This window comes from Anomaloglossus baeobatrachus, chromosome 1, assembly GCF_048569485.1.
Source record: "Anomaloglossus baeobatrachus isolate aAnoBae1 chromosome 1, aAnoBae1.hap1, whole genome shotgun sequence".
Taxonomy (NCBI): domain Eukaryota; kingdom Metazoa; phylum Chordata; class Amphibia; order Anura; family Aromobatidae; genus Anomaloglossus; species Anomaloglossus baeobatrachus.
In genome coordinates this window covers 203,965,779-203,980,707 of record NC_134353.1, presented here as the reverse complement: position 1 = coordinate 203,980,707, position 14,929 = coordinate 203,965,779, and the positions used below count along the sequence as shown (strand labels likewise).

The 14,929-nt window shown below is 51.4% G+C and overlaps 1 protein-coding gene across 1 annotated transcript in view; it reads right to left on the bottom strand.

The window, feature by feature from the left end:
• TMEM154 (transmembrane protein 154) overlaps window positions 1-14,929 on the bottom strand; it is a 92,899-nt gene that overhangs the window by 42,342 nt on the left and 35,628 nt on the right. Inside the window, exon 3 of the mRNA XM_075335548.1 lies at window positions 12,415-12,442. Within this exon, the coding sequence (XP_075191663.1) occupies window positions 12,415-12,442 (28 nt within the window). The remainder of the gene's footprint in view (window positions 1-12,414; window positions 12,443-14,929) is intronic.

The window sequence follows — 14,929 nt, the reverse complement described above, 5'->3', positions numbered from 1 at the left end:
AGATCCAGAGCTCTGGCCCAGAACTTCTTGGTCGGAGCCCCGAATCTTCTGCAAGCACCGCACTGAACTATGTCGGTGTCGCACCGATACAGTTCATTCCTGTGACAGAGCAGAGAGCTCCCTGCTCTATCACTGCCCATCTCCTAAGCCACAGACTGCTGCAGGCCTGTGTCTTAGGAGACCGCATATCCACAAGGGCAGTGCAGTGGCATCATTGCATTGCGCTGCCTCTGCAGGCCACCATAGAAGAGAAGATGGAGGCTGCGGTGCTGGGAATCAGGATTAGGTGAGTATAATTTTTTTTTATGTATATATGGGATCTGTGAGGGCTCCTGTTGTATATAAGAGGCTATGTGGAGGCCACTGGTGTATATGGGAGCCTGTGTGAAGGCTCCTGCTGTGTATAGGAGGCTGTGTGAGGGCTCCTGCTCTGTGTGGGGGCTCCTGCTGTGTATAGGAGGCTGTGTGGGGGCTCCGTCTCTGTGTAAGAGGATGTGTGGGGGCTCCTGCTGTGTATAGGAGGCTGTGTGAGGGCTCCTGCTCTGTCTGGGGGCTCCTGCTGTGTATAGGAGGCTGTGTGGGGGCTCCTTCTCTGTGTAAGAGGATGTGTGGGGGTGTGACGCCCTGGGCAAGCCAGGGGTCACAGGTCACAACACCACCACACCCCACACTCCAGGTAGGCACATCACAGCTAAACTACAAATCCTTGTTGCTTTCCTCCAGAGGCTGATGATTCACACCAGAGGGTGGGCCAGGCGGTTGGCTCCACCCACCAAGGAGGTCACAGCTCTGGAGGCGGGAGAAACCAGGCAGTCTAGTCAGGGAGGAGGAAGTGGAAGGAGTGGAGGAGTAGTCTAGACAGGGCAAGAGTAAACAGTAAAGTGAAAGTGAAGGAAGGAAAGTGGAAAAGGGAGGAAAGCAAGTGAGGTGACAAGAAGAAGGAAAGCCTGAAGGGTCCAGCTTTGTGTAGGGCCAGATCAGCAAGGTCAGCAACGGCGGTGACTGTCTGGAGGGGGACCGTTTGGAAGTTCCTGGAAGGACCCCGTTGGCTGTGTGCCCGGTGGTCTGGAGCAGTGTTCCGAAGGACAGTCAGCACCAGGGCAGGGGCCTCTCGGACCCCGGCAAGGCTAGGAGTTGCCAAATTTGCCGAATCCATCAGTGACGGGGACGCAGATCCCCCAACAACCAAGTCCCGATTGAAGGCAACAGCCCAACCTGAAGCAGAGAGACACCGCCACCGCCACGGCACCAGTTTCTCAGGGCCAGCGCCTGCGGGCAAAGTGTAGAGCTCCTCCGGCCCAGATTGTAGTCGGGGAGCGGGTAACCTCAGGGAATCCACCGCTACCACAAGTCAAACATAGGTGCAAGGAAGAGGGACATCACCGTCACCTACCGGGAGTGCAGGTGCAGCCGTCTGTGGGACCGTCCTACCAGCCATTTGGTTTACCGTACAAACTGTGTCCACGTCTCAGGCTGAGTGAGTACCACAGTGCCGCAAGGCACAGCGCTGCCCCCGCGTCCCTGCGCCCATCAGGCCCCGCACCTACTTCTCCATCACCGGGCCCCGGGATCACCACGGAGGGGCAACACAACACCTGGCTGCTCCGCATCACCATCCCCGGGAGCCCCGTACAGAGCAGTGGTGGTGAAATCACCACAACCGTGGGTGGCGTCACGAACTATAACAATCCCCACACCCAACCACAAACCCCTTTTCACTCACGGGCGAGGAGTGTCGCTCGAGAAACCCCGGGATCCGGCCCACAGCTCGAGCCACCACTGAGCAGCTGCCGGACCCGAGCAGAAGGGGTGAGCGTAGTGTGCCGACACCCTCCTCCCCGCCCGTGACAACTTGGCGTCACGAACAGGATCTTACCGCTCTGCCGTTTGGTGGAGGTGCGCCTTGTTGCCGCCGGAGGTATCCGGCAGAAAAAATTTCAGAAGCCGCCATCTTTGGCGCGAAAAGTTCCCACTCGAGCGTCTTCTCGAGCAGTAGAGGCGCGAAGGCCAAAACCCCGCCCCGAGAGAGGAGGGGCCGGAAAGAGCTAAGGGGGAAGCGATGGCGGCTGGCTGCATGTAGCTGCAGCTATAGAAGCAGGGACGCCAGGACCCTGCGGCCATTGACTGGTTCCTGGAAGAGGCCGCTGCTAAAGATGCTGAGTCCGACCAACAACACCGTGGTCCCCGCGCCCGGCATGGCGGCGTGGGTGGAAGTCCGGACCGTCCAGCTAAGCAGCCGTCTGCAGGTCCGCAGGCAGCTCCTCCTGGAGGAGCGGGAGGCCGACATGGCGGAAGTGGTGGCGGCCATACGGAGACGCGAGACGGAGGGAGTCTTGGAAGGGAGGGTAAGTGACCCACGCCCCTGTGCCCCTAGTGGGTCGGTCATCGCGGCTGAGGGACCCGGTCCATACCCGCTCGCCCTGCTACCTCCCCCGCTACCCGTGTTGGCTGCTGCTGCCCCGCCACTAGGCCCGCTACCACCACCACCGGTAGCGGTACCCTGTCAATCCGCCCCGGCGGACAGACCTTCAGCAGAAGATCGTGACCACCCTGATCCGCTTCAATGGAAGAAGCCGGAGGCTGAGGCCGTCAGCAAAGATGCACCGGAGGCACGGCGGGGATGCAGCTGCCAGGAGGCAGAGCAGGCCATGTCACAGCGGGGTCCCTTATTACTGAAGGTGCCGGTCGTAGCCGACACGGAGGGACTCTGGCTGGGCCCGTCCCCCGCACACGCTGAACCGGAGCAAACAGAAAGTACTCCCGGCTGGGAGCGACGGCAACAACAGCTGCGCAGGGGGATCGATGCCCGAGAGGGGTGTAGAGCGGATGTGCATGCCCGCATGAATATGGAGGAAAATGACCCGCAGCTAGCTACCATCGGGGTCCACGGCGATGCACCATGTGAAGGTGGCACTAGAGCCCCGCAATTGAGGATGGACTGCTAAGCCGGCGGTCCTCCGCCTAAAAGTTATCCCCGTTGGGACCACCAGTTTGTTTGTTTGAAAAGTTGAAAATGATAAGAAAAATGATAATTACCGAAGTTTAACCAGATTTGCTTTTGTGATTGAACCGGCTGGGGCCGGCACCGTTGTCCCCGTGGGGACCGTTTAAAGTTTTGGCATGGGAACTATCCATGGACAAGCCCGTGAACTTGCAGGGCACCACAAACGATAAGTGGCTTGTAAATATGTTGTTTACCGTTACCGTTTTCCGCATGCCGCCTCCGGAGAGGCAGGTTGGAGGGAGGGCCCTCAGCAGAGCAGGCTAGGGCCCAGCCACCAAAGGAACCGGTGGCTACCCTCTGGAGGGAAGGACAGATCCCGCTCGGGTACCGTGTGCTGGACTGTGGGTCAAGGGGTGCTGCCTGGGTTTTAGGGGCAGCATCAGGGCCAGGTTACTTGGGTGGGAGAGAGCGGAAACCGTAACCGTAAACCGTTTGTAACGTTAAAAGAAATGTGCCTCCCGTCTTGGGAAGAGTTATGATTAAAAGTGTATATATGTTGATTTTCCAAATGTTATCTTTTTCAGAAAATAAAACCGGTGTAGGACGGCAGCCCGCGGACGGTCTGCATTTTGCTAAGGGGGAATGTGATGCCCTGGGCAAGCCAGGGGTCACAGGTCACAACACCACCACACCCCACACTCCAGGTAGGCACATCACAGCTAAACTACAAATCCTTGTTGCTTTCCTCCAGAGGCTGATGATTCACACCAGGGGGTGGGCCAGGCGGTTGGCTCCGCCCACCAAGGAGGTCACAGCTCTGGAGGCGGGAGAAACCAGGCAGTCTAGTCAGGGAGGAGGAAGTGGAAGGAGTGGAGGAGTAGTCTAGACAGGGCAAGAGTAAACAGTAAAGTGAAAGTGAAGGAAGGAAAGTGGAAAAGGGAGGAAAGCAAGTGAGGTGACAAGAAGAAGGAAAGCTTGAAGGGTCCAGCTTTGTGTAGGGCCAGATCAGCAAGGTCAGCAACGGCGGTGACTGTCTGGAGGGGGACCGTTTGGAAGTTCCTGGAAGGACCCCGTTGGCTGTGTGCCCGGTGGTCTGGAGCAGTGTTTCGAAGGACAGTCAGCACCAGGGCAGGGGCCTCTCGGACCCTGGCAAGGCTAGGAGTCGCCAAATTTGCCGAATCCGTCAGTGACGGGGACGCAGATCCCCCAACAACCAAGTCCCGATTGAAGGCAACAGCCCAACCTGAAGCAGAGAGACACCGCCACCGCCACGGCACCAGTTTCTCAGGGCCAGCGCCTGCGGGCAAAGTGTAGAGCTCCTCCGGCCCAGATTGTAGTCGGGGAGCGGGTAACCGGAGGGAATCCACCGCTACCACAAGTCAAACATAGGTGCAAGGAAGAGGGACATCACCGTCACCTACCGGGAGTGCAGGTGCAGCCGTCTGTGGGACCGTCCTACCAGCCGTTTGGTTTACCGTACAAACTGTGTCCACGTCTCAGGCTGAGTGAGTACCACAGTGCCGCAAGGCACAGCGCTGCCCCCGCGTCCCTGCGCCCATCAGGCCCCGCACCTACTTCTCCAACACCGGGCCCCGGGATCACCAACCCCTACCCACGGAGGGGCAACACAGCACCTGGCTGCTCCGCATCACCATCCCCGGGAGCCCCGTACAGAGTAGCGGTGGTGAAATCACCACAACCGTGGGTGGCGTCACGACCTATAACAATCCCCACACCCAACCACAAACCCCTTTTCACTCACGGGCAAGGAGTGTCGCTCGAGAAACCCCGGGATCCGGCCCACAGCTCGAGCCACCACTGAGCAGCTGCCGGACCCGAGCAGAAGGGGTGAGCGTAGTGTGCCGACACCCTCCTCCCCGCCCGCGACAGGGGCTCCTGCTGTGTATAGGAGGCTGTGTGGGGGCTCCTTCTCTGTATAAGAGGATGTGTGGGGGCTCCTGCTGTGTATATGAGGCTGTGTGGGGGCTCCTTCTCTGTGTAAGAGGATGTGTGGGGACTCCTGCTGTGCATAGGAGGCTGTGTGAGGGCTCCTGCTCTGTGTAGAAGACTGTGTGGAGGCTCCTGCTGTGTGGGGTCTCCTGTGGTGTGTAGGAGGCTGTGTGGGGGCTCATGCGGGGCATAGGAGGCTGTGTGGGGGATCCTGCTGTGTGTAGAAGGCTGTGTAGTGGCTCCTGCTGTGTATAGGAGGCTGTGTGGCGGCTCCTGCTGTGTATAGGAGGCTGTGTGGTGGCTCCTGCTGTGTATAGGAGGCTGTGGGGGGGCTCCTGCTGTGTATAAGAGGCTGTGTGGGGGCTCCTGCTGTGTATAAGAGGCTGTGTGGGGGCTCCTGCTGTGTATAGGAGGCTGTGTGGTGGCTCCTGCTGTGTATAGGAGGCTGTGGGGGGGCTCCTGCTGTGTATAAGAGGCTGTGTGGGGGCTCCTGCTGTGTATAGGAGGCTGTGTGGGGGCTCCTGCTGTGTATAGAAGGCTGTGTGGGGGCTCCTGCTGTGTATAGGAGGCTATGTGAGGGCTCCTGCTTTGTTTAGAAGGCTGTGTGGGGGCTCCTTCTGTGTATAGGAGGCTGTGTGAGGGCTCCTTCTCTGTGTAAGAGGCTGTATGGGGACTCCTGCTGTGTATAGAAGGCTGTGTGGGGGCTCCTGCTGTGTGTACAAGGTTTTGTGGGGGCTCCTGCTGTGCATAGAAGGCTGTGAGGGGGCTCCTGCTGTGCATAGAAGACTGTGTGGGGGTTGCTGCTGTGCATAGGAGGCTGTGTGGGGGCTCCTGCAGGGACTGTGAGCCCTCGCGGGCAGGGTCCTCTCTCCTCCTATACCAGTCTGTCTTTTACTGTTAATGATTGTTGTACGTATACCCTCTTTCACTTGTAAAGCGCCATGGAATAAATGGCGCTATAATAATAAATAATAATAATAATAGTGGTAGTGTGGCCTCTAGTGTTAACTGCTCTTGTGGACCCGACACCCCAGTCTGACCCTGCATCCATCTATCTCTCTGTGTCTCTGTTTCTGTGTGTCTCTGTATCAGACTCTGTGTCCCTGCGTTTGTCTCTGTGTGTCTCTGTATCAGTCTGTGTGTCTCTGTCTGTGTGTGACACTGTGTGTCTCTGTCTGTGTGTCTTTGTCTCTGTGTGTCTGTGTCTCTGTGTATCTGTGTCTCTGTGTTTGTCTCTATCGACATCATATTATCTGACACATTACCTGTCTTATGCTAAGAATGTTCTTTGTTGCCTATAGCAACCAATTATAGCTCCTATTAATGACCTGTAACTCCCAGCTCCATTGATTTTAATGTAAGCAGGTTTTTCGACGAATAACTGTAAAGTGCGGGGTTAAAATTTCCCCTCAAAACATAATCTATGATATTCCCTGAGTCACATGGGGCGTCTTGATTGTATATGCGACGGTGTGGATTCCTTTAACGGACATACACACACATACATACACTTAGCTTTATATATTAGATTATACACCCTACATATGCCCTGTACATGTCATATAGTGTTTAATGTAATGTAATTCTGAATATTGACCTGCCATATCCTAAAGGTGTGTAATATGCGCTCTGTTAGGATTTCACTTACCGATTCGAGTAGTTGTCATCTGACTACTCCTATGTGACTTGCATTGTGTTATCATCTGTAGAATGACGTCTCCTCTTGTTTCTCTCAAATTGAAAATTATAACAATGAGAGACGCAGGAGGAGACGTCATTCTACAGATGACACAGAGTCTGCAAATCACTTGTGAGAGATCACACAACCACTCAAATTGGCAAATGAAATCCTAACAGTGTAAGGCTACTTTCACACATCCGGATTTTTGCTCTGCGGCACAATACGGCGTTCTGCAGAAAAACCGCAACCGGCTTTTGTAACGCCGGTTGCGTTTTTTTTTGCATAGACTTACATTAGTGTCGTATTGTGCCGCAGGGGCTTGCGTTCGGTCCGGTTTTTGCCGCATGCGGCAGATTTAGCCGATGCCGCGGCCGGATCGAACGTTCCCTGCAACGTTTTTTGCTCCGGCAAAAAACACCGCATCGCGCCGCATCCGGCCACTGCGGCGCATTTTTCAATGCATACCTATGGAGGCCGGATGCGGCGCGATGCGGAAAAAAATGCATCCGGTTGCCGCATGCGGTTTTTTCCACTGCGCATGCTCAGTAGCATGCCGCAACCGGAAAAAAACGGACGGGCCGCATGTAAAAACTTATGCAACGGATGCGGTGTTTTCGCCGCATCCGTTGCATAGTTTTCACAGCCGGATTGAGCCGCAGTGCTCAAACCGGATGTGTGAAAGTAGCCTATATTACACATTTTGGGGGTTCGACCAGTCAATGTGCAGAATGTCAGACACATGGGAGATACCGGTCAGTCTAGGGCAGCAGAGCAGGGAGAAGCCGTTGGGCATCAGCCTCCCGGACGTCTCATCCTAGTGCATCGTCCCCGGCCAGAGATTAAATGTGTTTTATCTGAAATGTGGAAGCATCAGAGTAAAATATAGACGACTGCAATAATGGAGCCGGTGTCTGATTCCTTCCACTCGGGGGTTGTGCAGGAGGAATCAGCTGTCAGGTTCCTTATCTGGTAGCAAAATAACAGTGGAGTCTCATATGTTACATGGCGTCACTGCCGTCTGCACATCACATGTAATGGTTTAGGGGATGTTCACACGGGGCAACTTTTTTCTTACCACAAATATGCAGCGTTTTTCTCCCAAGAATGCACCAAAAAGCACCACGGCAAAAACACATAAAAAAAACGCAATGTGTTTTTGACGCGTTTTTACGGCGTTTTGCCCAATACGGTTTTTAAGTCTAATCTATTGACTGGGAGGGCTCAAAAACGAAAACGAAAAAAGAATTGACATGCTGCATCTTGAAAAACGCAGCCAACAAAAGATGCAGCCAACAAAAGATGCCCAGTGTGGACAGCAAAAGAGAAATCCCATAGGCTTTGCTGAGAGGAGGAAATGCAAGCATTTGGTGAATCTTTGTGACCTCAAAAATGCAGCAAAAGATGTCCTGTGTGAACTTAGCCGTAGTGTCATTATGAAGTCCACTGTAATGCATCGTCAGCAGTTAAGGTGTATTATGAGATTCTGCAGCAGCTGAGGTGTAATATGCGGTTCTGCAGCAGCTGAGGTGTATTATTAGATTCTGCAGCAGCTGAGTTGTGTATTATGGGGTTCTACAGCAGCTGAGGTGTATTATGAGATTTTGCAGCATCTGAGGTGTGTATGATGTGGTTCTGCAGCAACTGAGGTGTGCATTATGAACTTCTGCAGAATATTACATTATTCGGCGTGGATTTATCTTACAAATTTTCCAAAATAATTATTTGCAGCATCGCCAAATGGAGTGAGCCCAGACTGGTTAATAAAGGGATTACAGTATATATGCCAAAGTTCTTCCATACACCGTGCCCCTCCCTCACGGTGTGTATGTGGTACTGCAGCTCAGTCTGTTCAGGTCATTTTAGCTGAGAGGCAGCGACACATACACCGTGTCCCCCGTCCTCATGATGTGTATGTGGTGCTGCACCTCAGGCTGTTCAGATTAGTGGAGCTGAGAGGCAGCGACACATACAAAGCGCCCCCTGTCCTTATGGTGTGTATGTGCTGCTGCACCTCAGTCTGTTCAGGGCAGTGGAGCTGAGAGACAGCAACACATACACAGCGCCCCCCGTCCTTATGGTGTGTATGTATGTGGTGCTGCACCTCAGTCTGCTCAGGGCAGTGGAGCTGAGAGGTAGCGACACATACACAGCGCCCCCCGTCCTTATGGTGTGTATGTGGTGCTGCACCTCAGTCTGTTCAGGTCAATGGAGCTGAGAGGCAGTAACACATATAACCTGAGGACTCTTTATTATGTATAAAGCAGAGATTTTTTCTAATTTCGTACATTCCCCTTCAATATCTGTATTTTGTACTTTTTGGTCCGGAGTACACGCAGCATCGGCCGTCGACTCCATGGTGCCTTGTCTAGTATCATCTGGCACATTTATCCTCAGGATCCCACCAATGGGACCACAACCTGTGCCGCTCTAAAGGCCCCGTCACACACAGAGATAAATCTTTGGTAGATCTGTGGTTGCAGTGAAATCATGGACATATTGTTCCATTTGTACACAGCCACAAACCTGGCACTGATTTCCACAATTTCACTGCAACCACAGATCTGCCGCAGATTTATCTGTGTGTGTGACAGGGCCTTTAGTGTATAGGAATTTATACCATCTCTCCACGAAGAGCGGCAGCGCCTCATTCTGCAGTTACATGTGCGCCCCATTGGCGGGATCCATATGTACCATCCATAATGTAATATCCAGGCATACAGCATGTACGAGATGAGAAGACCCCAATAAGAATAATTTCAGATGTGGTGGAATTAATGTGGATTTGAGAAGCAGATTCTCCAGCACAAATCTGGAGGAGTTTATTGTACATTTGAAAAGATCAATTTTCTTAGGATATAAAAAAAGGCCTCTGGTCCTCATTTGTTTCCTGGAAACTGGGTAAAAAATCAGTAGGGGGGTGTAGGGCACCAAAGGGCAGTTTTGCACAGGGCACCATTCAGGCTAAGGCTGGCCCTGCTTCAACCTCACACAAAGATTTATTAAGAGACTAAGGGCGGCTTTGCACGTTGCGACATCGCACGTGCGATGTCGGTCGGGTCAAATCGAAGGTGACGCACATCCGGCGTCACTTTCGACATTGTACTGTGTAAATGCTAGATGATACGATGAACGAGCGCAAAAACGTCGTTATCGTATCATCGTTGCATTCACCGACATTTCCATAATGCTGGTGCCGCGACAGGTACGATGTTGTTCCTCGTTCCTGCGGCAGCACACATCGCTGTGTGTGAAGCCGCAGGAGCGAGGAACATCTCCTTACCTGCCGCCGGCGGCTATGCGGAAGGACGGAGGTGGGCGGGATGTTTACATCCTGCTCATCTCCGCCCCTCCGCCGCTATTGGCCGCCTGCCGTGTGACGTCGCTATGACGCCACACGACCCGCCCCCTTAGGAAGGAGGCGGGTCGCCGGCCAGAGCGACGGTCGCAGGGCAGGTGAGTGCATGTGAAGCTGGCGTAGCGATAACTTTCGTTACGCCAGCTATCACACGATATCGTACCTGCGACGGGGGCGTGGACTATCACGTGCGTCATCGCAGCATCGGCTTGCGATGTCGCAACGTGCAAAGCCCGCTTAAGGGCGGCTTTGCACGTTGCAACATCGCACGTGCGATGTCGGTGGGGTCAAATCGAAAGTGACGCACATCCGACGTCACTTTCGACATCGTTGTGTGTAAATCCTAGATGATACGATTAACGAGCGCAAAAGCGTCGTTATCGTATCATCGTTGCAGGCTCCGACTTTTTCATAATTACGCTGCCGCGACAGGTACGATGCTGTTCCTCGTTCCTGCGGCAGCACACATTGCTGTGTGTAAAGCCGCAGGAGCGAGGAACATCTCCTTACCTGCCGCCGGCGGCTATACGGAAGGATGTTTACATCCTGCTCATCTTCTCCCCTCCACCGCTATTGGCCGCCTGCCGTGTGACGTCGCTATGACGCCGCACGACCCGCCCCCTTAGGAAGGAGGCGGGTCGCCGGCCAGAGCGACGGTCGCAGGGCAGATGAGTGCATGTGAAGCTGGCGTAGCGATAATTTTCGCTACGCCAGCTATCACAAGATATCGTACCTGCGACGGGGACGGGGACTATCGCGTGCAACATCGCAGCATCGGCTTTCGATGTCGCAACGTGCAAAGCCCACCTAAGAGGCCCTGATTCATCAAAGTGTTTACCCCAGAAAACTAACATAAAACACTAGTCACAAGACTTTAGTGTAGTGATGGAGACTCAGAGCTGGAGGCGGGGAGTAAAGAATTGTTTTTCTTTTAAACAAACTGCACTTGGGATAGGTTTTCTGAAACTGGAAAACTCCTTTAAGTAATTCTTAAATATTCGTAGGAAATAGTACAGCATAATAATAACAACTGTAAAAGTAGACAATGTTAGAGAAGCTTTAGTAGCAATACACTGTATATACTATGGATCTGTGGATTCAAGGTTGGCTCAATGTTAGAGAAGCCATGCCTTCCTCCCTGAAGAGACAATTTGAATATTTCCCAGAGGAGCATTGCAGCTATAAGACTCCTCACCGACAGCCAGATTGTCTTGTCAGTCTCCGCAAGGAGAAAGGTTTTCCCCTTAGGCCCCACTATACCTTCTCATATAGCCAGATAAGATCTCATGGTTTGCACTGATGAGGGGCAATCACCCTAAAACACTGTGTCTGCAAATTGAGGTTCTGATCTGGCAGAAATCTTAAGTCATATGACAAGGCTCGTTAAAGGGTCACTTGTAACTTTTAGGATTGCTACTTCCAATAGGCGGTACTACAGTTTGTCTCCTTCTTCCCTTACAGACAATTTGAATATTTCCCAGAGGAGCATTGCAACTATAAGACTCCTCACCAACAGCCAGATTGGCTTGTCAGTCTCCGCAAGAAGAAAAGTTTTCCCCTTAGAAGCCGTGCCAGTGAGGCAGACCATGCATCTGTTATGGGGCCTGAGACTTGAGGAGCCCAGTGCACCACTCTTAGTTTTTTTTTAACTCTATACCAATGATTACGGTACACATTTTCCCCCCCAAAAAATGTCAAAGCCTAGCTACTATGTTTTACTTGTGTCCTTTTCTTGAACAAACGCTGTTGAATATTTTTTTGCCTACAAGATTTATTTTACCGTTAATTTGCTTGGCTTCATTTAGCACACTCATGGATTATATTCTGATTATTTTAGTTAGAATAATTGATTTTATTTTGGGGTGAGTAGATACAATTCAGCCTCTTAGGCTGTGTGCGCACGTTGCCGAATTTTATGCATTTACGCTGCGTATTGCAACGCAGCGTAAATACATGTGTCCTGCGTCCCCTGCTCAATCTATGAAGATTGTGCATAATCCATGTGCACGTTGCGTTTGAGAGCGCAGCGATTTGGATGCCAAAATTTTGTTCCAAATCGCTGCGTTCTAAAAAGCAACATGTCATTTATTCTGCGCGCTTTGGATGCAGCCCCCGCTCTGTCTATGGGAGAGGCTGCATCCAGAGCGCATGAAATCTGCTTTTTTTTCTGCAGAAACACTGCATCCATTATGCAGTGTTTCTGCAGCAATTTGAAGTACACATGTGCTGTCAAATCCCTGCAGAAATTTCTGCAGGGACACGACGCAACGTGCGCACATAGCCTTACAGTGGGGCCCTTATGATTTCTATGTACATCCGTGAGCAATACTACTCCAGTAAAAATGTGAACTCTATAACCCAACATAAACCCCCTGGCCAAGAGAACAATTCCAGTTCTGTCTTGTAGAAGATATGAGAATTGATTACACAATGTGTCAGGGAAGACAATCAGTACATCCTGTGGAATCATATATTAAAGTTTACCTTTTTACATCTTCATCTCCCGGCTTATCTAAACATGTTAAAGGAAAAGACGTATAATTAAAGGGAGAAAATCAACATATGCATAAAAATAAAATATAGGTGTAACACCATCAACAAATAAACAATAGGGCGCAAAATCTCCTAGGTATGACCAGTCCCCCAATTTATTCATAAAATAGGGTCAGAACTTAAGAAAAATATTCTCTATTTAATGGCCCATTAAATATTTTTCTATATTTCTGTATTGGAGCGCTGCCTCTATTTTTTTTATATGTGTTTATATATTGAGATATATATATATATATATATAAAAAGTTGTCTAGAAAAAGCAGCTATAGGAACGAAAATAAACTTAGAATCAAGTTTTTTTCCTTTTCATTTAAAAAATGTGGAATCCCTTCAGGAAAGAGTTGAGAGGTTTTGGTATCTTTAAATTCAGCCTAAGGCTACTTTCACACATCCGGTTTGAGCACTGCGGCTCAATCCGGCTGTGAAAACTATGCAACGGATGCGGCGAAAACACCGCATCCTTTGCATAAGTTTTTACATGCGGCCCGTCCATTTTTTTCCGGTTGCGGCATGCTACTGAGCATGCGCAGTGGAAAAAAACGCATGCGGCGAGCGGATGCGTTTTTTTCTGCATCGCGCCGCATCCGGCCTCCATAGGTATGCATTGAAAAATGCGCCGCAGCGGCCGGATGCGGCGCGATGCGGTGTTTTTTGCCGGAGCAAAAAACGTTGCAGGGAACGTTCGATCCGGCCGCGGCATCAGCTAAATCTGCCGCATGCGGCAAAAACCGGACCGAACGCAAGCCCCTGCGGCACAATACGGCACTAATGTAAGTCTATGCAAAAAAAAAAACGCAACCGGCGTTACAAAAGCCGGTTGCGGTTTTTCTGCAGAACGCCGTATTGTGCCGCAGAGCAAAAATCCGGATGTGTGAAAGTAGCCTTAAATACAGTGAGGGGGATGTGTTAAAGGGGTTGTTCAGGCTTGGGACAAAGTCTGCTGCCACTTTATTTGACTCCAGACTGCAGGTGCATAGACTGTGACATTTTTTCCAGTATTGCCAATGTGAGCGGGCAGTCACACGACAACATGTTTGCGATTTGAATACTTTTTATCATGCACCGACTAGATCCAGGTTCTCTCAATTGTCTTCTAGTGAGAAAAACTAAATGCATATAGTTATTATGTGACTGCCCTCTCACATGGGGAATACTGTGGCATCGTGACTGTCAAATAAAGTGAATGCATACTTTTCTCCCGTGCCTGGACAACTTTTAATACTTTGCCAGTATCTCCCCTTTTTGCAGTTTCAGCTTCAGAACAACCACCCTATGAACACCGCTGGTTTGGGATTAAAAGTGGTCCTCTGCTTGGGGGATATCAACTTGTCATGTGGAGTTTTGCGCAAACTTCGCTGACTGCGATGACGGCATTGGGCTCTGTTCAGATTGCAGATTCTAACAGTCTGCAAAATGGTTTCTCTGGTGTCTGGAATCAACACAGGCAGACTTGGGTGTCAACCTGTTTAATCTCTGCTAGTCTGCTTGCTCCTTTAATCACATGTGAGGAGATCTATCTCATATGCTAACCTCTTATTTATGCTGGTTGAATCCTTCTACCCATGCCAGCTATAGTTTATGCTATGTTAGTGTAGTGCCTCTAAGACCATCAGGGTGCTAAAAGGTTCTGCATCCCCACCATGATGCAGGGCCTACCCCCTTAGGGACCCAGAACCCCAGTGCTGGTACAAATAAAAACCCAGGTAATCCCACTTTTTCCCCAACATTCCCCCATACAATGTTACCCAGTTAGGGTGGGACCAATGGATGGCCGCCTAGAGGTGGAGCCAATCCAGTCCACTAGTTGACCAGGTGGGAGGGGCAGACTGTGGAAAGTAGTCAGTGAGTTGACAGTGGCAGGAGTGTGAAGGTGGAAGCTAAGCGACGTCCTGACTCGGGTTAACAGTAACCTGGTACCCAGGAGAAGTGGTTGCCGGTGGAGTACAGTGAAGTAATCCCAGAACTACGCACCGATGGGGTACAGGACTCTAGGACAGGAAAGAGCTTCAAGCCGACGTGTTAACACCTGCACAGCAAGGGGACCATTCAAGGACCTTGCTGGCCCTGAAGAATCCAAAGACTCAGTAGCAAAGGGAGAACCGGGGACAGGACCAGAGACTCCAACCCCACAGGGTTCATATTACCGTCAGGTGGACAGAAATGGACAAACCACAGAATGGGGACCCCCAGTTGTTCTATACCACGGGGACACACTTACCAGAGACAGGTGCAGGGGAAGAAGGTACCAGAGAACCAAACTGGCACTGGGATGGAGGGGACCTGGAGGTGAAACCAGCCGGCCTTGGGCAATCAAACAACATCTACCAGCAGTGAGTAAACCGGTTGCACTCAACATCTGTGTGGACTCCCTTCTTCTGACGCCCACTGCAGCATACACCCTCTGGGCAAAACCCTACTTGCGAAGGGTCTACCTTTCTAGTGGCCA